Source organism: Mobula hypostoma, chromosome 4 (assembly GCF_963921235.1).
Source record: "Mobula hypostoma chromosome 4, sMobHyp1.1, whole genome shotgun sequence".
Classification (NCBI taxonomy): Eukaryota; Metazoa; Chordata; class Chondrichthyes; order Myliobatiformes; family Myliobatidae; genus Mobula; species Mobula hypostoma.
Window position 1 is genome coordinate 27,968,095 of NC_086100.1, and position 22,899 is coordinate 27,990,993.

At 41.7% G+C, this 22,899-nt stretch overlaps 1 protein-coding gene across 2 annotated transcripts in view; it reads left to right on the top strand.

Moving 5' to 3' along the window:
* The window catches only part of LOC134344745 (uncharacterized), a 129,990-nt gene that overhangs the window by 83,224 nt on the left and 23,867 nt on the right, over positions 1–22,899 (top strand). The window contains exons 7-8 of one of the 2 annotated variants that reach the window (XM_063044826.1): positions 2,734–2,829; positions 19,251–19,380. In XM_063044826.1, coding sequence (XP_062900896.1) covers positions 2,734–2,829; positions 19,251–19,380 — 226 coding nt within the window. The remainder of the gene's footprint in view (positions 1–2,733; positions 2,830–19,250; positions 19,381–22,899) is intronic. The other variant, XM_063044827.1, reaches the window with a different exon arrangement.

Consider the following 22,899-nt stretch of genomic DNA (forward strand, 5'->3'; position numbering starts at 1 on the left):
GTCTTGTGACGTACAGGGTCATACAGAGGCATGGATTTCTTTCTTCCTTATCCTCATTTCCCCAACAGTCAACTGGAGGTGTTTTTGTAGGCATACAGTATACACTTGATTTGCACTTATTCTGCTCATAACATTAAGGAAAAATATACCGTACTGTGCAAAAGTCTTAGGCACATATATATTTAACTCGGGTGCCTAAGACTTTCACGTAGTACTGAATTTGTCAACGTAGAGTGAAGAGCGAGTTTGTAAATGTGATGTGAGCAAAGGATGTTGGGATTGGCGAGGGTGGAGTGCCGCAAGAGGGGAAGAGGGGTGTGGCAGAGAAGGGGTGTCAGGGTTGGGGGGTGGGTGTTGCAGACACACCCAGCCCTGAGACACCAGACAAGGTCATTTAATTCCAAACTACTGGTTAATTAATCATTACAGAATGTCTCTGTCTCTCTGTTGCTTTCCACTCCCTCCCATCTCCCTTCCTCTTTTTCCAACCATGATTCCCTTCTCACTCAGTTCAGAATAGAGACCCACATCAGAATCAGGTTTATCATCATTCACATGTATCATGTGCAGTGCAAGACATAAAGTTACTACAGTACTGTGCAAAAGTCATAGGCACCATATATATGTGTGAGTGTGTGTGTGTGTCTAAGACTTTTGCACAGTACTATATATGGTGTCCACGGGCAGTTAAATTCCTATACCTGGTCTCAAAAATTTAGAGGGTAAAAATAGCAACAAAAGTTGATGTGAAGAGACACAGTGGTGCTAGAAAGTTTGTGAACCCTGTAAACATTTTCTCTATTTCTGCATAAAATTGACTTAAAATGAATAAAGGAACAAGTATTATGTTTTTTGTGTTATTTATTTAATTAAGTTCTCTTTATCTAGTTTTAGTATTTACGTGAAGCTCTGATCACATTTTAGGTCATATTGGAAAGGTGGAAAGGATTGTGTAAGATACTTCCTCTGGTAATAAAGTGGCCACTGAGTGTATGTTCGTAGTCTTCGGCTGCTTTAGCCCATTCACTTCAAGGTTCAGTGTGTTAAACATTCAGAGATGCTCTTCTGCACACCACTGTTGTAATGCATGATTATTTGAGTTACTTTCACCTTCCTAACAGCTTGAACCAGTCTGGCCATTCTCCTCTGAACACTTTCATTAACAAGGTGTTTTCAACCACAGAGTAAATGACAACCTTCTGTTAGTTTTTCTAGTTAATTGCTCTACTTGCAAATAAGCCTTTGTGAATCATGGATTAAAACATCTGGAAAATGTTACTCACTGGATTGTTTTTTGTTTCTCACACCACTCGCTGTAAACTCTAGAGACTGTTGTGTGTGAAAATCCCAGGAGATCAGCAGTTTCTGAGATACTCAAACCACTCAATCTGGCACCAATAATCATTCAATGGTCAAAGATGACATTCCCACCCCATTCTGATGTTTGGTCTGAACAACAACTGGACCTCTTGACCATGTCTGCATGCTTTAATGCATTGAGTTGCTGCCATATGATTGGCTGATTAGATATTTGCATTATTGAGAAGGGGTACAGATGTACCTAATAAAGTGGCCACTGACTGTATAACTATCTAGAATGAAGGCACCAAATTTAGTTCTGCTGATGTCGGGTGGCTAGGTAGAGAAGTGAGTTGTGAAGAGGATATAAGAGAAACACAAAAGGACCCACAAGGAAAATGGGCAAAGATCTGTCAGTAAAGTATAATGTGAGAAAATGTAAAATTGGCTATTATATCTAAAAATAACATTATCTAATGGTGAGAGATTTCAGATGAATCCAGATGTCTTAATCCATGATTCACAAAGGCTTATTTGCAAGTAGAGCAAGGAATTAGCTAACAGAAGGTTGTCATTTATTTCAAAGTAAATTGAATAGAAAGTTAGGGGATTTTTGCTTCTGCTACATGAGGCATTAGTGGAATTGCACCTGGAGTACAGTATTAATTCCCTTACTTAAGGAAAGATGTTAATGCATTGGAAGCAGTTCAGAGAAGGCTTATTAGACTGATTCCTGGAATGTGCAGATGATCTTACAAGAAAAGACTGGACAAGTGCGGCTTGTTCCCACTGAAGTTTAGATCCTGAGGGATCTTGACAGGATGGATGTGAAAAGATGATTCCTTATCAAGAATGTACAACCAGTGGTCTTTACTTAAAAATAAGGGTCTGCCCATTGAGACAGAGATGAAGTGACATTCTCTCTCAAAGCAGGCTGTTGTCTTTGAATCTGTCTCACTCAAAGAGTTGTGAAAGCAGAGTTTTAGAATATTGTTAAGGCAATGGTACATGGATACTTGGAAAGTACGGTAGGTAAAAAGATTACAATGGGTAGACAGGAATGCAGGGTAACACATGCAAAATGCTGGAGGAACTCAGCAGGTCACCATCTATGGGGAGGAATAAACAGCCAAAGTTTCAGGCTAAGACTCTTCATCAGGACTGGAAAGGAAGGGGGAAGAAGCCAGGATAAGAAGGTGGGGTTGAGGTTACCAACAGGTTAGTAATAATTTTATTAAATGATGGGGCAGGCTTGAGAGGCCGAGTAGTGTAGTCATTCCTAGTTTATAAACTGCTATGTTCATATTAGGTTTGGGAAATGTTTGTATCAAGGTTTTGTTTATTTTGCAACTGCTCTGTGATCTTAAATTGTGATCTCTTTGCTCATTACTTTGGTTTTTTTCCCCCCATTTTACAAATAACACAATGAATCAGATTTACATTCCGTTTCATCAAATGAAAACACAAAACTTATTGTTGGCAGTGTTGATATGAATAGCAACATTCCTGGATCCAAGAAGGAAAGAAAAGGTAATTATTCCAATACATTTATTTACATAAAGTCTACGTATCACAACCACAATGTTTTCAAAGTTGCAGATGTGAAGAATAACCGAACAGGTAATAATGAATATGCATTTTATACGATTGTAGGCTAGGAATAAGACATAAGTAGTGCCATACAAATAATTCTTTTATTGGGGTAAGTTATGAGTTCTTCCCAACGAGGTGGATTTTACCAGCAGGTGCCAATGGTACTGATCAGAAGTGTTATTTTTAACCCAAGTTTTGGGATTTCCATACATGTGCTGCTGAATGTGGTAATCAGAGAATGGTTGACTGACTTAACTGTCACCACACTTCTGGCACCAACAGAATATACTAACCCTAACTGTGCATTTTAGGAATATGGGAGGAAACCAGAGCACCAAGAGGAAGCATGGGGGCATGGGGGTAGCTTACAAAAACCTTATAGACACCAGCAGAAATTGAACTCTTTGTTTATATTTATTGCGTTTTTTATTATTGTGTTCTTTACCTTATCGTACTTTTTATGCTGCAACAAACCCAGAGTAACAATTATTTTGTTCTCCTTTACACTTGTGTACTGGAAATGACATTAAGTAATCTTGAATCTTACAGCTGGCATTGTAACGTGTCTTGTTAACCACAATGTTACCACACCCACCCCACAGTTTTTCTGTAGGATGGTTGGAAAATGTTGCTGACTGCTTGACAAGTTTTTGTTGCCTTTGTAAGAATAAAACTGTTTTCTCACATGGAATCTCATTGAGAATGCAAGCCATTGTGGTGTTGGGCAGAAAGAAACGCAGTCTACAAATCCGTGAATTCAAATGAATCAAGGACAGTGGAGGTAGATAGAATAATTGTCTTTGTTCTTGCCACATGCTTGGGGTTGGAATTTGTGAAGACACTGTATTCTCCATTTTGTGAACTTGACATGCTGGGCTTGATCAATGTTTTAAAGAAGACACAATGGTACTTCAGGTAATCTCCTGGACCAGGGGTCATTTCCAAATAAGAAATTATTTGTGAGATGTTCTTTGGTTGGATATAACATGTAGGTTTGTGAATGCTGGGGTTAGTGTCTGCCTGGAGTGATTTGAGCTCATTGCTGATTGAGAACAAACAGCCATAAATTATCGACTGTCACTTGATGGGAAGAGGGCAATAAATGGATGCTGGCTTGGAGCAGAGCCAGTAACGAGGTGTTAGAGATCAGACACATGGCCAATGACACTGGAATGCAACATTTGAATTGATAAGGAATGGATATAAGAGTGGAAGCTTTCTGTGTGCTGGCAGTGGTAATTTCGAAGAATAACCATCGCAGATACAAGCGTGAGCCCAAAAAAAAAACACGTGGCGAGTGAATCAGGAACATGAGGAACACCTGGGTAGCGTAGATTCCTTTGCCCGGGTAATACCTTTGCTATTCTTTGACTATTCAGGAGTGTGGTAATATCACGTGTCACATGTAAGAACGTGATTGGACAGAGTCGGGAGCATGCGCGGAAATGATAGAATGATCTGGAAACTGTATGTTAAAGACGTGCTTGCTGTTTGCTGTTGTAAATGAACGTTCTAGTTTTAATTCTTCCAGAATATGGTTTGTTCTTAGTAACCCACGGTATGTGTAAAGAACACAACATGGTGTCAGAAATCGGTCTGGAAGAATAATTTGTTTTGCTTACACGGGAGAAGCGAAGATAATCAAAAAAAAAGAGTGCAAACTTTTTCGTTGTTTGGCAACAGCTTTAAAAATGGAAGTTTTGCAACCTCTACCAACGCTTCAGCTGACTGGAAACTTAGCTGAAAACTGGAAAAGATTTAAACAGCATTTTGAAATTTATTTATCAGCGATCAGAGCAGAAAATAAAACGGGAAAAACAGAAGCAGCAATCCTGATGAAGGATTTCAACCCGAAACATTGATTGTTTATTCATTTCCATAGACCTGCTGAGTTCCTCCGGCATTTTGTATGTTATGTTGTAGTTGAACAGGATACTGGTGAGACTGCATTTGGAATACTGTGTCCCAGTTTTGGTCACTCTGTTACAGAGAAGAGGCTATTAAGCGGGGAAGAGTGCAGAGGAGAATTATAGGGTTATAACTTGGATATGGAAGACCAGCAGGTTGGGACTTTGTTCATCGGAGTGCAGGAGAATGATCTTTATAGAGGTGCATAAAATCTTGAGAGCCATAGATAGGATCAATCAGCATTGTCTTTTCCCAGGGTTGGAGAATTGAGAACCAGAGGGCATAGGTTTAAGGTGAGATGGGAGAGATTTAATAAGAACCTGATGGACAACTTTTTCCATATATTGACTGAGCTGCCAGAGGAAGTGATTGAAACATCATTTAAAAGAACCATGGATACAAAAGGTCCAGAAGGATTTGGGACAAAAGGAGGCAACTGGGACTAGCTCAGACAGGAATCTTGGTCGGCAAGGACCATTTGGGCTGAAGAATTTGTTTCCATGCTATGATTCAAAGACTCACTAACTCTATGGCTGAGACATCTCAAATTCAACTGGATGATAGCTTTCAGTTCACCTGTTTTGTTTAAAGGATGATAGTTAATTTAGTTTATCTAAATAAATTATCTTCAGAGCACTTTAAAAAAAGATGTAATTCAAACTGATTTACAATGGGATAAAGTTCAAACATAAAAATAAAAGGCAAAATTATGTTACTTAAAAGCAAAGTTGAATAAATAAGTTTTGAGCTGGCATTTGAAAGCATCATTTGAGTCTGCATCCCTTATGGTTTGAGGTATTGAGTTTTACAATTTAGAAGCATAATTTTAAAAAGCTGAGATGTCAATTATCTTTTGTGGAAGATTGTTTGAATTTAAGAGACCAGTGAAAGAAGACAGAGCTCGAGCAGGATTATAAAATGAATGCGATTCTGTGATGTACTCCAGTCCCAGACCATTGAGAGCTTTAAAAACAAATAAGAGAAATTTAAAATCGATTCTTAAAGATAAAGGAAGCCAAGGCAGAGTAGTTAGAATGGGAGTGATACCTCATCCTGGTTTTAGTTAAAAGTCTAGCAGTGGCATTCTAAATAAGATAAAGTTTGTCAATAGGTTGCTTTGAAGACTAGTAAAATATGTGTTGCAGTAACCTAGTCTATTCATGAATTACACTTCGTAGTTTCTCAGCATCGTTACATGACAGAAACAGATGCACTGTACCTTTGCATTATTTCTTAGGTGTAGAAATGATGCTCTGGTTACTTCCTTAATGTGAGGTTTAAAATTCAAATCTGAATCAAGGATAACACCAAGGCTAGTTACTTCTGATTTTTCATGAGGAGCCAAGTTCCCAAGTTTATTTGGATCCCAAATCTATTTGGATTTTCAGAAGGCCTTTGACAAGGTGCCGCACATGAGGCTGCTAAACGAGATAAGAGCCCATGGAATTACGGGAAAGTTACATACGTGGATAGAGCGTTGGCTGATTGGCAGGAAACAGAGAGTGGGAATAAAGGGATCCTATTCTGCTTGGCTGCTGGTTACCAGTGGTGTTCCACAGGGGTCCATGTTGGGGCCGCTTCTTTTTACACTGTACATCAATGATTTGGATTATGGCATAGAGGGCTTTGTGGCTAAGTTTGGTGATGATACGAAGATAGGTGGAGGGGCCGGTAGTGCTGAGGAAACAGAGTCTGCAGAGAGACTTGGATAGATTGGAAGAATGGGCAAAGAAGTGGCAAATGAAATACAATGTTGGAAAGTGTATGGTCATGCACTTTGGTAGAAGAAATAAACAGGCAGACTATTATTTAAATGGGGAGAGAATTCAAAGTTCTGAGATGCAACGGGACTTGGGAGTCCTCGTGCAGGATATCCTTAAAGTTAACCTCCAGGTTGAGTCGGTGGTGAAGAAGGCAAATGCAATTTTGGCATTCATTTCTAGAGGAATAGAGTATAGGAGCAGGGATGTGATGTTGAGGCTCTATAAGGCACTGGTAAGACCTCACTTGGAGTACTGTGGGCAGTTTTGGGCTCCTTATTTAAGAAAGGATGTGCTGACATTGGAGAGGGTTCAGAGAAGATTCACTAGAATGATTCCAGGAATAAGAGGGTTAACATATGAGGAACGTTTGACCGCTCTTGGACTGTATTCCTTGGAGAATGAGGGGAGATCTCATAGAAACATTTCGAATGTTGAAAGGCATGGACAGAGTGGATGTGGCAAAGTTGTTTCCCATGGTGGGGGAGTCTAGTACGAGAGGGCATGACTTAAGGATTGAAGGGCGCCCATTCAGAAGAGAGATGCAAAGAAATTTTTTTAGCCAGAGGGTGGTGAATCTGTGGAATTTGTTGCCACAGGCGGCAGTGGAGGTCAGGTTATTGGGTGTATTTAAGGCAGAGATTGATTGGTATCTGAGTAGCCAAGGCATCAAAGGTTATGGTGAGAAGGCAGGGGAGTGGGACTAAATGGGAGAATGGATCAGCTCATGATAAAATGGCGGAGCAAACTCGATGGGCCGAATGGCCGACTTCTGCTCCTTTGTCTTATGGTCTTATGGTTTATCAGGAAGTATATCTGTTTTGGCTTTGGGACCAACCAAAGTTTTATCTCATTTCAGTTTTATCTTCATTTAGTTGTATGAAATTATTGCTCGTGTATTGGTTTATTGCAGCCATACCAGAAGTCAGAGAAGATGGGTTGTAACACACACAGCAGTCCTGCCGAAGGGTTTCGGCTCGAAATGTCAACTGTTCTTTTTGCTGTAGATACTTCCTGGCCTGCTGAGTTCCTCCAGCACTTTTGTGTGTTACTCGGATTTCCAGCATCTGCAGATTTTCTCTTGCTTGAAGATAGGGTGTTATCATCATCAGGCTTGACCAAGATAGACAATTGTGTGTCATCTGCATTACTGTGGAGATCAAGTTCATGCTGTCTAATGATGTCTCCTAAGCAGAGTATGTTTAAAGAGAAGAGTAGGGGGCCTATTGGCAGTTTCCCTGAGCAACACCAAAAGGGACATTGTGTCTCTTCGTAAAATGATCTTCAAGGCAGACAAAAAATTTTCTCTCTGAGATATATGAACAGAACCAATTAAAGGCACTATCAGAGAGGCCAATCCAGATCTCAAGGTGATCTCAGAACTGAGACTCTGTTTGCATCAGTGGTGAGCTGAGGGTCACAGATAATTTTGGTCAGAGCCATCTCCGTGCTGTGATTTACTCTATAACCTGACTGAAACTTTTGTAGAATATTGCTCTCATTCAGAAAGTTGTTGCATTGGTTGAAAATGGCTTTCTCAAGATTCTTTCCCAGGAAGGGAAGACTTGATCTAGGCCTATAGTTAGCTAGTATCTTGTTAGCAAGGTTTGGCTTTGTGGGTGGGGGATTGACAGCTGCAATTTTGAAGGCATCTGGAAAAACTCCAGATGTGTTTAAAGATTACCTGAACAGGAACCAATATCAAACATCAAAGCAGACCAGATAGGAATAACTGGATTTTAAACTACTGTTAAAGAATGTGAAAGCAGAATTTAGGCAGGCTGTAACTTAAAGGATCATTTCCGTCTGTTTTCTGCTAACAGCATAATGAGACATGAGGTAGTAGGTTTGCAAGTAGGTTTGGCAAACTATTCTAACATTAGTTGTGGGCGCAAATGTATACTTTAGTTCAGGCAGGCTCCATGTGAGCTAAATTTGCAGTCAAAATTCTCTTGGGATGTGGAAAATCTCTGGAATGCATTTTCAAGACACACTGAGAGAGCTGTATCTGCCTTTGATTACTTTTAAAGAGGTATTTGAATAAATGTCTATTCAGAGCAACATTTAAATGATGGAATGCCATAGAAGATCACTGAGTCCATCCAAAACCCAGCTATTATCATAGCCAAAGGCAAATGCATTCAAGTCATGATGTGATTATGCCATTACCTGGAAATTACTGTCACCAACATCTGTGAACAAATGTTTAACACATTTGTTTGAAAAATTCTGCCTGATATTCTAGCTGGGGGGCTTAACTATTAAACTGTGACACGAAATAGGAATGTGTTTGGCATTCATCGATCAATTTCACTGATATTTCTCGGTGTTCATAAAATTTCTAGGTTATTTCTAGGTTATCATAAAATGTCAGTGTAGCTACACTATTTTCAATAATGTTGTGTACTTAATATTTCAATAATATCTGAGTAATCGTGTGTGTGTATATATATATATATATATATATATATATATATATACACTTTGATTAAGCATTCTTGGGCACCTCGCTCAAAGTAAAAACTGTTACAAGAATCACTCCTTGAAATATTGATCTGTGAGACACAGAGAATCTGTATTTACCAACAAGTAATTTTTATTGTCTCAACTAAAAGTCATGTGGGTTCACAAACTTAACTACCTGTGTGCACCCCACTAGAATCCCTGACCCTCCATGAACAGAAAAGGTATTACCCGAGAAAGCAGTTTACTCTGGCCAGGCGTTCTTCACGGTTCCAATCTCCACGTGTCTGTGAGGCCCTCCTTATGGTCGGTCTCTGGTTGCTGGAGAGTTTTTACCCCTGTGTATTTGGAGCACCTGACTCTTCTAGTGTTCCTCATCAGTTGAACCAGTGGATCTCCATCCCATTGGCTCAAGGTCACCTGACCGACCTTGATCACCTTCTTACTGGTTCTGGTCCAGGGCTACAACCAACATTGTTTCATGTTTCTCCCCACCCCAGCCTTGTGTGTTAGTGTCTTTCAGTTCTGACTATCCAAACCAGTTAAGTGAGGTGACCCAGACCTAGTCTAGCCAGATTACAGATTGCTCCTTTGGCAGGTCTGGCATTTTAAATAATAAGTGGCTACTCATCTAAGAATGGTCATTCCCTGAAGTTCCTTGTGACCACATTCAAATGCCCTGATTAGATTATCCCAGGCCAAGAATCAGTTCAGAGTCCACAAAGTGCAGGGAAACAAAGACAATTGGTTTGTCTGCTTCCCCTGTCCTTGATTCATCAAATCCACTAATTGTAAACTGTAGTTTCTTCTGGCTGACAAGACGAAGCCAGATCTGCGTTCCCAGACTTTCAGACAAATTCCTTTGAATTAGTTTAATGTTTTGAAGTTACAAAGCATAATACTTAACACTGTGAATCCCTGAATAAATCCACTCTAAATGTGTATGTAAAAGCAACCAGACCATAAAAAACTTCGTCCTCACCAAAATGTAAATAACATGTCCTGCAAGCATAATATCACAAAGGCCTGTACTGTTCTATCACCACCACACAACTGTTTTAAGATGTATTGAAATTACCCTCACTTCAAGAGTAAATGTCATAATTCTGTCTCCAAGTATTTGACTAACTATGAAATGATGGAAGAAAGTCCGTTAGGTTACCTCACCAATGTATTTCAAACTATTGCCTTGGAACTTGAAGGGAATTGTCAAGGATTTCAGGGGTATTACTGGCATTTGACCTAATAGTGCCAGCATTCTTTTAGACTCTTGCACAGATGAGGAAACCCTGAACTTGTTAATGAGTCATTCCGGTCAAGATGGCGTCTGGGTACAATGTTCCTTTGGTCCTCGACATCTTCTGGATAGATCAGAAAACCATCTTTTTCACTCCTTTTATGTCATTTACATTTGTTTCTCATCTTAAATATGATTCTAGAAGAGTTGGTCCCTGTATTTTGCTGTTTGGAGATTGTTTGTGTGCTTCAGCACTCTGTAATCGAGGATTCCGGGAGGCAGAGGCAGCGTGAGCGAACCTCGTGGCAAGAAGGCTGCAGGATGGCACACAAGCCGATGTTTGACCCCATTTCACTAATTATAGCTTCCATTGTCCACTGATGAAAGTGCCGAGGGCAATTGAAACATCAAGGCGAGTGTGGAACCTGGAGGTCATTTGAGTGTTCCAGTGCTCAGCGGTCTCTGAGAGGATTCCGTGAGGCAGAAGCAGCGTGCGTGAACCTTGAGGCGGCAGACAGCAGGATGAGGCACAAGCCGATGTTTGGCTTCATTTTGCCGATAAAAGCAACAAGGGAGATTAAAGCATCGAAGCGAGTGTGGAGGGATGAGTGCCGGCTGCTTGCCTCTTGAATGGTTACTCTGTACTGCAGAGGTACTGCCGCTGCACCCTAAGAGTGTTGCCCAGGTTTTTTCTGCATTTTGGATGTGGACTTGGACTATAGACTCGCTTTTTCAGTCTTACGTTTTTTATATTCTTTGCTTTTTCGCCCGACCTTCTCAGTCTTTTTTGTGCGGGGAGGGGAATCAATGTGCCTAATGCATTTTGTTTTTTTTTTGTGTTGGAAGAGGGATTTGAGAGTCGATGTGCTTGATCCGTTCTGTTCGGTTTTTTTGTGCAGGGAGAGGGATTTGGGGGTCCATGTGCCTTATCAGTTTGTTCCTCTTTTTGTGCAGGGAGAGGGATTTAGGGGTCAATATGCCTGATATATTTTGAGTGGAAAGAGAGATTTGGGGGTCGATGTGCCTGATTCGTTTTGTTTGGGTTTTTTGTGTGGGAGGTGGGATTTGTGGGTTGGTGATTGCCCTGCCTTCCTTTCTTGTTTTCATGGCTACCCGGAGAATCGAAGAATTTCAGAGTTCTATACTTCGATAATAAATGAACTTCCGAACTTCTTGAGCTTCACTTTCTCTTGATGCTGCCTGATCTGCTGGTTTTTTCCAGTACTTAATGTTTTTATTTCACACTGTGGTAATATTTTCTAATCCACATTTCAATCGCTTTGAGCTTTGAAGTTGATTTCCAGTCTATTGCTGAGGTATCTGTAAGGTGAAGGAATGCGGTTGGACTCTATTCCCTGAACATTGAACTAGCCAAATAGACCTTTTCTGGTTCTGTAAGGTTCTGTGCTCCATCTTGGGCCACTGCCTATGAGAAAATCAATTTGCAGCAGTTCACAGGACCTTGTAAAGCTTAGAATGTAAGCTGATCTTTCAGATCAGAGGAAAACATGGAAACAAATAACTACCAAAAACAGATGAACTTGAGGAAATAATAAATAAGAAGCAAGAGAAAATAAATGTCCTGCATATAGTTAGTGTTTACTTTTAATATAGTTTAATCTGCATGCTTTCTGAAGGAGCCGGCTGCATGGCAGTCTAATTGTGATTTTGAAGGTTGTCATGCACGCTTCCGTACATTTCACTATCAAGTAGGAGGACCTGCTGAGTCCCTCCAGGAATTTGTATGTGTTCCTCAATATTTCCAACACCTGCAGAATCTCCTGTGCATATCACTATCAAATCATGGGTCTGGAAAGCCCCAGGAATGAACTTTACTCTGGGGCTCATGTGTGGAGGCGAAGCAACACGTCTGGGTAACCTTGTGTTTCTTCTTCTGTTCTCTGGTTTTCAGCAAAGTTATTGATAATGTTACTTAAATGTATTATATACTCAGTAGCCCCTTTATTGGGTACACCTGCCCATTAATGCAAATATCTAATCAGCCAATCATACGGCAGCAACTCAATGCATAAAAGCATGCAGACATGGTCAAGAGGTTCAGTTGCTGTTTAGACCAAACATCAGAATGGGGAAGAAATGTGATCTAAGTGACTTTGACTGTGGGATGATTGTTGGTGGCAGACGGGGTGGTTTGAGTACCTTAGAAACTGGGATGTTCCAGAGACTGCAGAGTATAGTGCGAAAATCAAAAAAACATCCAGTGAGCGGCAGTTCTGTGGGCAAAAATGCCTTGTTAATGAGAGAGGTCAGAGGAGAGTGGTCAGACTGGTTCAAGCTGACAGGAACTCAAATAATCAGGCTTTACAGCAGTGGTGTGCAAAAGAGCATCTCTGAATGTACAACACGTCAAACGTTGAAGTGGATGGGTTACAGCAGCAGAAGACCATGAACATACAGTCAGTGACCACTTTACTAAGGATACATGGTACTGTTGGACAAGTTTGTCTTATCCTTTAACTTTCTAAACTTCTCTTCACCAGAATCTCTTTTCCCCCAATCCCTGTCCTCCAACCATTTAGTTTGAAATCTTATCTACAGTACTGATTATTAGGTGTAGAAAGAATCTCTTCCCAACCCATTTCCACTGAAGCACAATGAAAGATCTTCCTCTTTCACCAGTTCACCTGGGGCCTTAAAACAACAATTATTCCTTTTAAGCAAAATTAAACATCATGTCCTGCTCTCCTGAGAAAGATTCAACTTGAATCAACGTATTTACAAATTGAACAAATTTAACATAAGGTTAAGACCATTAAGCAGAAGTCATTTCAGTGGATCTTCACTTAACCCATAGAACAACTGGACAGCAAAGAAGCATACATCAGGGTGCTCTTTATTGACTGCAGCTTGGTATTCAATATTATCATCCCCTCAAAACTAATCATCTTATCTCTTTCACCAATCAATTTCCCAGCTCTTTACTTCATACCCTGCCCCTCTCCCAGTTTCACCTATCACCTGCCTCCTTGTGCTTCTTCCTCCCCTCCCCCACCTTCTTAGTCTGACGCCTTTCTCCTTCCTTTCCAGTCTTGATGGAGGGTCTCGGCCCGAAACATTGACTGTTTACTCTTTTCCATAGGTGCTGCTTGACCTGCTGACTTCCTCCATCATTTTGTGTGTGTTACTTTGGATTTCCAGTACCTGCAGATTTTCTTGTGTTTGCAAAACTAATTAATAAGCTTCAAGGCCTTGGCCTCAATACCTTCTTGTGCAACTGGATCCTTGGTTTCTTCACTTGCAGACCCTAGGCAGTTTGAATTGGCAACAACATCTCCTCCATGATCTCCATCAGCACTGGCACACCACAAGGCTGTGTGCTTAGCCCCCTGCTCTACTTGCTTTACACTCTTGACTGTGAGGCTAAGTACAGCTCCAGTGTCATATACAAGTTTGCTGATGACACCACTGTCATTGGCCGAATCAGCATATAGGAGGGAGATTGAAAATCTGTCTGAGGGTGCCACAACAACAACCTCTCACTCACTGTCAGCAAGACCAAGGAGCTGATTATTGACTTCAGGAGGAGGAAACCAGAAGTCAATGGCCCAATCCTCATCAGGGGATGGGAGGTGGAGGGGATCAGCAACTTTAAATTCTTCGGTGTTGTCACTTCAGCATGTAAGTGCAATTGCGAAGAAGGTACCGCAGTGTGCCTCTACTTTAGAAGATTCAGCATGACATCTAAACTTTGACAAACTTCTGTTGATGTACGTTACGGAAAATCCTGCAAAAAATAGTGGATACAGCCCACTGCATCATGGGACACATCTACTCAAAGCGTTGTCTCGGGGAAGCAGCATCCATCATCAGGAACCTCATCACCCAGCTCATGCTGTCTTCTCGCTGGGACTATCAGGAAGAAGATACAGGAGCCTCAGGACCCACAACACCATGTTCTGCAACAGTTATTACCCCTCGGCCATCAGGCTGTTGAACCAGAAGGGACAACTTCACTTGCCCCATCACTGAACTGTTCACGCAACTTATGCACTCACTTTCAAGGACTCCTGATCTCGTGTTCTCAATATTTATTACTGTTTTATTTATTATTATCATTTATTATTTTTTTCTTTTGTATTTGCAGAGTTTGCTGTCTTATGCACATTAGTTGTTGGTCCGTTCTGTTAGGTGCAGTATTTCATTGATTCTTTAATGTTTCTTGGATATCCTGAGGATGCCTGCAAGAAAACAGATCTCAGGGTGGTACATAGTGAGAGGTTTAGAAGAGTATGAGAGGCCCCCTCTGAATGCACTGCCCTCCACTCTGTCTGCACCAATTGCAATCTTACCGTCAAACTCGCAGACAAAGGGAGAGCTGTTGTAGTCTACCCTACTGAGGGCACAAGGAAACTCTGTGATACCTCCTCTTACTTACACCTTGAAAAGAACCCCACTCTGAACTATCAGAAAATTGTCTCCAACACCATCACTGACCTCATCAACTCTGGACAACTCCCATCTATTGCAACCGAAGTCTTAGTTCTCTTATCTCACACTGCTCATTTCTATTCCCTATCGAAGAACCACAAATCTGACTCGCCAAGTAGACCAGTTGTTTCTGCCTGCTCCTGCCTCACTGAACTCTATCCTCATATCTCAACTTCATTCTGTCCCCTATATCCATGCCACGTCACATGCTTTTGAACTTCTCAACAATTTTCAATTCCCTTACCCTGACCAGCTCATTATCACCATGGATGTCCAGTCGCTATACACTTCTATCCCCCATCAAGGAGGCCTTAAATCTCTCTGCTTCTTTCTCAACAAAACACTCAACCTGTTCCCCTCCACCACCACCCTCCCCTGCCTGGCAAAACTAGTCTTCACCCTCAAGAATTTCTTATTCAACTCCTCCCTCTTTCTCCAAACTCAAGGGGTAGCCATGCCTACCTTTCATTGGCTACAGTCCGTGTTCCAAGCCTTCCCTGGTAATGCTCCCCAACTATTTCTGCGCTACATTGACGACTGCATTGGTGCTGCTTTATGCACCCATGATAAGCTTTTCGATTTCCTCAACTGTGCCTCCAATTTCCACCCTGCCCTTAAATTCATTTGGTCCATTCCTGACACCTTTCTCCCCTTTCTAGATCTTTCTGTCTCCATCTTTGGAGGTAAGCTGTCTACCGACATCTTTCATAAACCTACTGATTCTCGTGGCTGTCTTGACTGTACCTCTTCCTATCCTGCCTCTTGTAAAAATGCCACTCCCTCTTCTCACTTCCCCCATCTCTGCCGCATCTTTTTCCAGAATGAGGCTTTCTTTTCCAGGACATCAGAGATGTCTTTCTTCAAAGAACAGGATTTCACTTCCTCCACCATGCTCACCTGCATCTACTCCATTTCCTGGATATCTGCTCTCACCCCATCTTCCTGCTGTCTTATCTGGTATAGAGTTCCTGTCGTCTTCACCTACCACTACCTGAGCCGCCACATCCAACAAATCATTCTCCACAACTTCTGCCATCTTCAATGAAATCCTACCGCCAAACACATCTTTATCTCTCCTCCACTTCCCACAGAGCTCACGCCCTCCCTACTATTCTCCCTCCTGACACGTATCCCTGCAGTGCCAGAAATGCTACACCTGCCCATTCACCTCCTCCCTCACCTCCATTCAGGGCCCCAAACAGTCCTTCCAGCTGAGACAGTGCTTCACCCGTGAACCTGTTGAGGTCGTCTACTGTATAAGGTGCTCTCTACGTAAGTGAGAACCTGATGTAGGTTGGGGGAGGGCTTTGTCAAGTACCTCCGCTCCATCTACAAAAAGCAGAATCCATGTTCAGCCATTTTAATTCCTAACCCCATCCCTATTCCAACATGTCCATCGATGGCCTCCTCTTCTGCCACGATGAGGCCACTCTCAGGCTGGAGGAGCAACACCTCAGAATATCTCGGTCGTCTCCAACTTGATGTCATGAACATTGATTTATCCTTCTGATAATATTTTTATTCCCTCCCCGTTCCCTCCTCTTCTGTTGCCCACTCTGGCCTCTCACCTCTTCTCCTCAACAACCTCCCCCTGGTGCCCCTCTTCTTTTCTTTCTCCTAAGGGTCTGCTCTCCTACCAGATTCCTTCCTCTCCAGCCCTTTACCTCTCCCCCTCTCCTGGCTTCACCTATCACCTTCTAGCTATCCTCCTTCACCTACCCCCACCTTTTTTTATTCTGGCATCTTCCTCTTTCTTTCCAGTTCTGAAGAAGAGTCTCCACTCCAAACTTCAACTGGGATTTTGTTTTTCATTTCCCTAGATGCTACCTGACCTGCTGAGTTCCTTCAGCATTTTGTGTGTGTTGCTCTAACTTGATGACTATTTCCAACAAGTGACCACATTAATTGGTATGTAGCTGTTGGAACGGTCTGGCTAACCACTTCCTGATGAGGTGCCTTGTGGTTTTGTGTTTAATAGTACGGACATATTGTTTATCCACCGGCTAGAAACTCTGTACTTTTGTCACTGCCAACCAAACAGCCAAATCGTCTCTTTTTCAAACTGCTTGGCAGATTTTATATTTTGAAAAATCAGTCCAGGGGTAACAGTGTGAAGAAACACGGGAATGAAAAATTCTTCTCAATATGGAGAGTTCAGGCACAGTATAGCAATGATTGCATATTATACTCTGCTTCCAAGGCTTAATTGGAACTGGAATTCAGGAGCAGAACACAACATGTACACCCACCCATGTCACACAGATTCTTTTCTAGCTCATGGTTTCTGGATTAGCCAATTATTTGTGGATAAACCTTCATGTAAGGAGAAAGCACACTGTGTGTAATCCAAGTTGAAATGATTTGTAATTTAGTCCCAGGGGAGCTATGTTTATTTGGGTAAAGGAGATGGTGTGCTTTGAGGGGAAGGTGGTCGTGAAGATGTTTGAATGACTCGGTCTCCCCCATTGTTTAACATGATAGCAACAACAAAAGCATTACTAGTTTCAAAGCATACCAGGGCTAGGAAATTGGGAAATAAATTTAAAAAGAGTTGATTCCTTACTGTTTCTTAATACTTTGAAAGCAACAACAATGATTGAAAAGACCACAAACCTTGGGGTTGGAAAGAACTGTTGAAGTAGCAGATGTGCAAGTTAAATTCAAACAGTTGCAACTCATCAACGATGCTAGTGAGCACTCGTTGGTGAAAGAATGCAGGGAAAGGCAAATTCTACAATTGCAATATCATGTTATGGATCATTAAAAATACTCTCACTTTGAAAATCAAATTTTTAAGATATAACTGTTGTGTTAAATGAGATATTATGAAAACTGTCCTTTGTAGTATATTGCAACAAGAATACAATGGGAGCCACAGAACCAAGCTGTAAAACTGCAAATGTATAAAATGTCCATGCAAAAGTTACAGTAATCAGTCAAAAGCACATGGCCAATAGGAGCAGGGATGGGTCATTTGGTCACTGTTCTGCTCCATCATTAAACATATTCAAGGCTGATCCTCCATCTCAATACCAAATTCCCTCTTACCCCTTCTCTTCTGCTCACCTGCCCGTTACCTCCCTCTGGTGCCTCCCCTCCTACTCTTTCTCCCATCGTCCACTTTCCTTTCCTATGGGCAACACCTCATATTCCAAACTGAAGGCATCAATTTCTCTAACTTCCAGTAATTTCTCCTCTTTCCTCTCCTCATTCTGGCTCCCCTCCTCACCCTTCTCTTCTCCTCACTTGCCCAACACCTCCCACTGGTGCCCCTCTTCCTTCCCTTCCTCTCATCGTCTACTCTCCTCTCCTATCAGATTCCTTTTCTGCAGCCCTTTACCTCTTCCACCTATCACCTGGCAGCTTGTACTCCCTCCCCTCCTCACCACTCTGTTCTGGCTTCTTCCCCCTTCCTTTCCAGTCCTGATGAAGGGTCTCAGCCTGTAAATTCGACTATTTATGCCTCTCCATGGATGCTGCCTGACTAGCCGTGTTCCTCCAGCATTTAGGGTGTTTTACTCTGGATTTCCAGCATCTGCAGAATCCCTTTTGTCCAAATTCCTGCAAATTCCCCTTACCCTACCTTCAATACCTTATCTGTCCAGAAATCTGTATCTATCTACAGAAATCAATAGAGCTTCATTAATATATTCAGGGGCATTCAGTTGTAGAGAACTTCTCAGGTTTCCAGCCATCTGAATGAACTAATTTCCCCTCATCCCCGTCCTGTATCCTGAGAATGCGACCCTTTGATTTAAACTCCCAGCCAGGGAAAAATTCCTCCTTGTATCCAGTCTGTCCAGCTCTGTCAGCATTTTATATGTTTCAAAAGATTTCCTCTTATTCCTCTAATCTCTAAATACTACAACCGTAGATGACCTACCCTGTCCTTATCAGATAGACCTGCCATCCCAGCATCAGTCTGGTGAACCTTTGCTGCACTGCCTCTAAGGCATGTATATGTCCTTTCTTAGGTGAGGAAACCCAAAAAAATGCACACAATAGGCCTCCTGAGGTCTCACCAAGGTTCTGTATCATTGTGAGAAGACATCCTTTCTTCTCTACTTACAGCCACTTCCTATGAAGGTCCAATATAGAACATAGAACACTAGAGCACAGTAGTGTTTCAGCCTACAGCCCACATTTTAACCTTTTCTAATGTCAATCTACCTTCCCTCCCACACAACCCTCCATTGTTCTATCATCCTTGTGCCTATCTAAGAGTTTCATAAAGGTCCCTAATGTGCCTCCCTTTATCATCACCATAACAGGGCGTTCCACACACCCACCACTCTCAGTGTGAGAAAAACAGACCTCTTACATCTCCCCTATAATTTTCTGTAATCGTTGCAGGGTCTGCATGTCCTTGAGGTTTGTCTGGTGTATTTCATCAATATATGGAAATCCATTACCCTGGAGACTTCATTCGAGCATTGCGCAATGCCTGGTATGTTTTCTCAGGCATTGGATTCAGTCTATAATATTAAAGATGCATGGATGATAATGCCCATCTTTGATGTGTTTATCCCCAATGTTTGAAGGGAAGAAAAAGAAGGAGCTCCCACAGATTGGCCCCTGGTTATCTAAATTACACCTCGCAGATAATGGCATAGATGGAAGAGGGAACAAAGGCAAAATAGGTGCAATGGCATTTGCAGAAACGTTATGCCAGTAAGTATCTTTAAGTAAGACTTTCATCTTGTCTGAATATAAATATATATTCTTGGAAGTATTTACCATTTTAACTGCATGTCATAATATTTACTATATCCAGTATTTATCCCTTGAAATGTTGATCTAATTTATGTGTATCAAATGGTCTCAAATGAAGATAAAATTTATTTTCCCACTATTTAGTCTGTGTTTCAGATCTACTGTAATCTATTTCCTTTTTTTCCAGCTAAATCACCCGTGGTACCTTAATTTCAGTTCTACTGCCTGTGGCGGTCTACTTACAGGTTAACTTGGTTTCCTATTGCAGGCCTGTAGTTGCCCACTTACACAATAATTGCCCTGTGAATGCTACTTTTCATGTTAGTTGGTTATACATTGTTCCTTATACATAGATGAATTGTTTTGATACCCTACCTTCAGATCTGCTCGACTGTAGTTCCTTACTTACAGGCTGCTTACCTGTTACTTTTCTCCCTTTAAGACCTACTGGCCTACATTTTCATATTTACAGACCAAATAGTTTGTAGCTCCTTATTTTTAAACTAGCTGGTCTCTAGTTCCTACTTTAAGCTTAGTTCATCTACAGGAACAGCACTTCAGGCAATCAATTTCTTGCTGACTATCAAGCACCCACCAACATTAATTCCATTTTGTTTGCCCCACATTCTCAATAACTCCCCCAGTTACCACTCACCCAGAGACAAGCAGCAAATCACAATGGATAACTAATCTACCCATGCAAAACACCCTTCCCTCCACTGACTCAGTCTACATTTCCTCTTTCCTTGGAAAAGTAGCCAATGTAATGAAGGACCTGTCCCATCCAAGTCATTTTCTCTCCTCCCCTCTCCAGTCAGGTAGTAGATATTGAAAGACCACACCACCAAACTTGAGGACAGCCTCTATCCTGCTGTTGTCAGACTCTGAAACAGATCTCCAATATCATAAGATTTAATCCTTGACCTTCCAATCTTACTCGTCCTGGTCTTTGCACGCTATTTGTGTACCTGCACTGCAGTTTCTCTGAAGCTGCTACATTGTAGTCTGCAACACAAGATTCTGCAGTTGTTGGAAATCTTGAGAATCACACACAAAATCCTGGAGGAAGTCAGTGTGTCAGGCAGCATTGTATGGAGGGGATTAAGCAGTCAATGTTTTGGAACAAGACTCTTCATCTATAGGTGCTGCCTGATTTGCTGTTCTGCCAACATTTTGTGTGTGTCACATTATAGTCTGCATTCTGTTTTCCTTTTACAACCTTGATATGCCATACACGCGTAAGGCATGATCGTGATCTTCGTTACAAAAGTGGTAAGTTGTGAGTAGATAAAGTTGGCATGTCCCCATCAACCCTTACCAATTTTTATTGGTGCATCCTGTCTGTCCGCATCACAGCTTCATATGACAACTGCTCCGCTCATGACTGCAGGAGATTTACACTGAGTTGTGTACACAGCTCAGTACATCGCAGAAGCCAGCCTCCCTTCCTGTCTACACCTCGCACTGCCTCAGTAAAGCAGCCAGCATAATCAAAGACCCCATTCACCCCGGACATTCCCTCTTCTGTCTTCCCCCACCCAGAAGAAGATGCAAAATCCTGAAAGCACATACCACCATTGTCAATGACAGGTCCTATCCCATCTTACAAGACTATTGAATGGTTCCCTAGCACAATAAGATGGACTCTTGCCCTGAATCTACATCATTATGATCCTGCATTTTATTGCCTATTTTCACAACAGTTTCTCTGTAGCTTTGCTGAGCATCTACGCTCCGTCCGCCAGAACAAGTGGGATCTCCCAGTGGCCACCCATTTCAATTCCACTTCTCACTCCCATTCTGATATGTCCATCCATTGCTTCCCTCTCACTGTTGTGATGAGGCCACACTTAGGTTGGAGGAACAACACCTTACATTCCGTTTGGGTAGCCTTCTACCTGATGACATGAACATCAATTTCTCAAACTTCCAATAAAGCCTCCCCACCCCCCCTTCACCATTTCCCACCCCCTTGTTCCTCATGTTATCTCCTTCCCCGCCCATCGCCTCCCTCTGGTGCTCCCCTCCCCCCGCCCAATTTTCCTTTCTTCCATGGCTTCTGTCTTTTTCACCAATCAACTTCCTTGCTCTTCGCTTCATCTCTCCTCCTTTAAGTTTCACCTATCTCCTTGTGTTTCTCTCTCCCTCCCCCCACCCTTCAAACCTACTCCTCAGCTTTTTTCTCCAGTCCTGCCAAAGGGTTTTGGCCCAAAACGTCGACTTTTTTTTTCCATTGATGCTACCTGGCCTGCTGAGTTCCTCCAGCATTTTATGTGTGTTGCTCAGATCTCCAGCATGTACAGCTCTTCTCTTGTTTGTTCTGTGTAGCTGTTATGCTTTATTCTATTTATTATTGTTTTACCTTGTGCTACACTGTGTAATGAATTGATCTGTATGAAAGCTATCCCAGAGAATTCGTTCATGTAACAATAGTGAACCAATTCCGATTCCAGAGGAAATGCATACAGTCATGTAGAAAAGACAAGAACTGCACACTGACATCACCAGAGGTTAGGATTAAACCTGGATGGTTGGAATGAGGGAGATGCTGGTCTACCAGCTGCACCTTTATTGCCCCCTATACAGAGACTAACTGGCTTTTAATTCTCTTTCTTCAAGTTGTTTTCCCCTGTTTTTAGGCTCACTGGTCAACAGTCCCCTCTTTCACTCTCATATCAAGTGCAAAGATTTATCATAAACTGATGCTGAGCTGAATGTAGCAAAGCAATATCCTGCCTTGTTGAAGACAGAAATGTTTATTTCATTCACTGTGTTTAGATTAAACTGGTAATATTGCATAATTTAACATCAAAATAACAAATAATGTTTAGTATTATGTAAAATGTGCAGTGACCTCAAATAATCTAGTGTCTGAATCACCATCAAAACATATTTAACAGTGTGCAATTACTGTGTTGCATGCTAGGTACAGCTAACCTCAACACAGTAAGTTGGTTCTTTCACAGGGAAACCAGACATCTGGGGCTCAATGAGCAGGAGGAGCAATTTTGCACCATCTTATTAAAAGGAGGGATTATATAATTAATACTGCAGGAGCTGAGAAGCAAATATGATTTAGGATGCAGAGTTTCAATGCAAATCCACAGACAGGACGTGTCAAGGGAAGACAGTCTCTGGCAGGGTGCCAAATGTGTGAAATCTGAAGTGCAAAACCTCCTGTTTGTATGGATGCTGTGTGATCTGTTCCCCCGTTACAAATCAGTACCCCAAAATAACAGAAAGTACTCCATATGCAATTGAACAATTTAGCTCTTAATTCTTCATTTGACTAGTAAAGAAAATCAAAAAGAAAAGGGCCCATTTTAATGAAACAGTCTAATGTGCACATTGGAGCTCATGGTTTCCCTTCCGTTGGTCCTCCATCGATTTCCCCCGGGCTTCGTCAATTCCTGGCCCACTCTGATTCCAAGTCCACTCTGTCCTCCTGTCTATGACCTCTACTTTCGGGCATCTTCT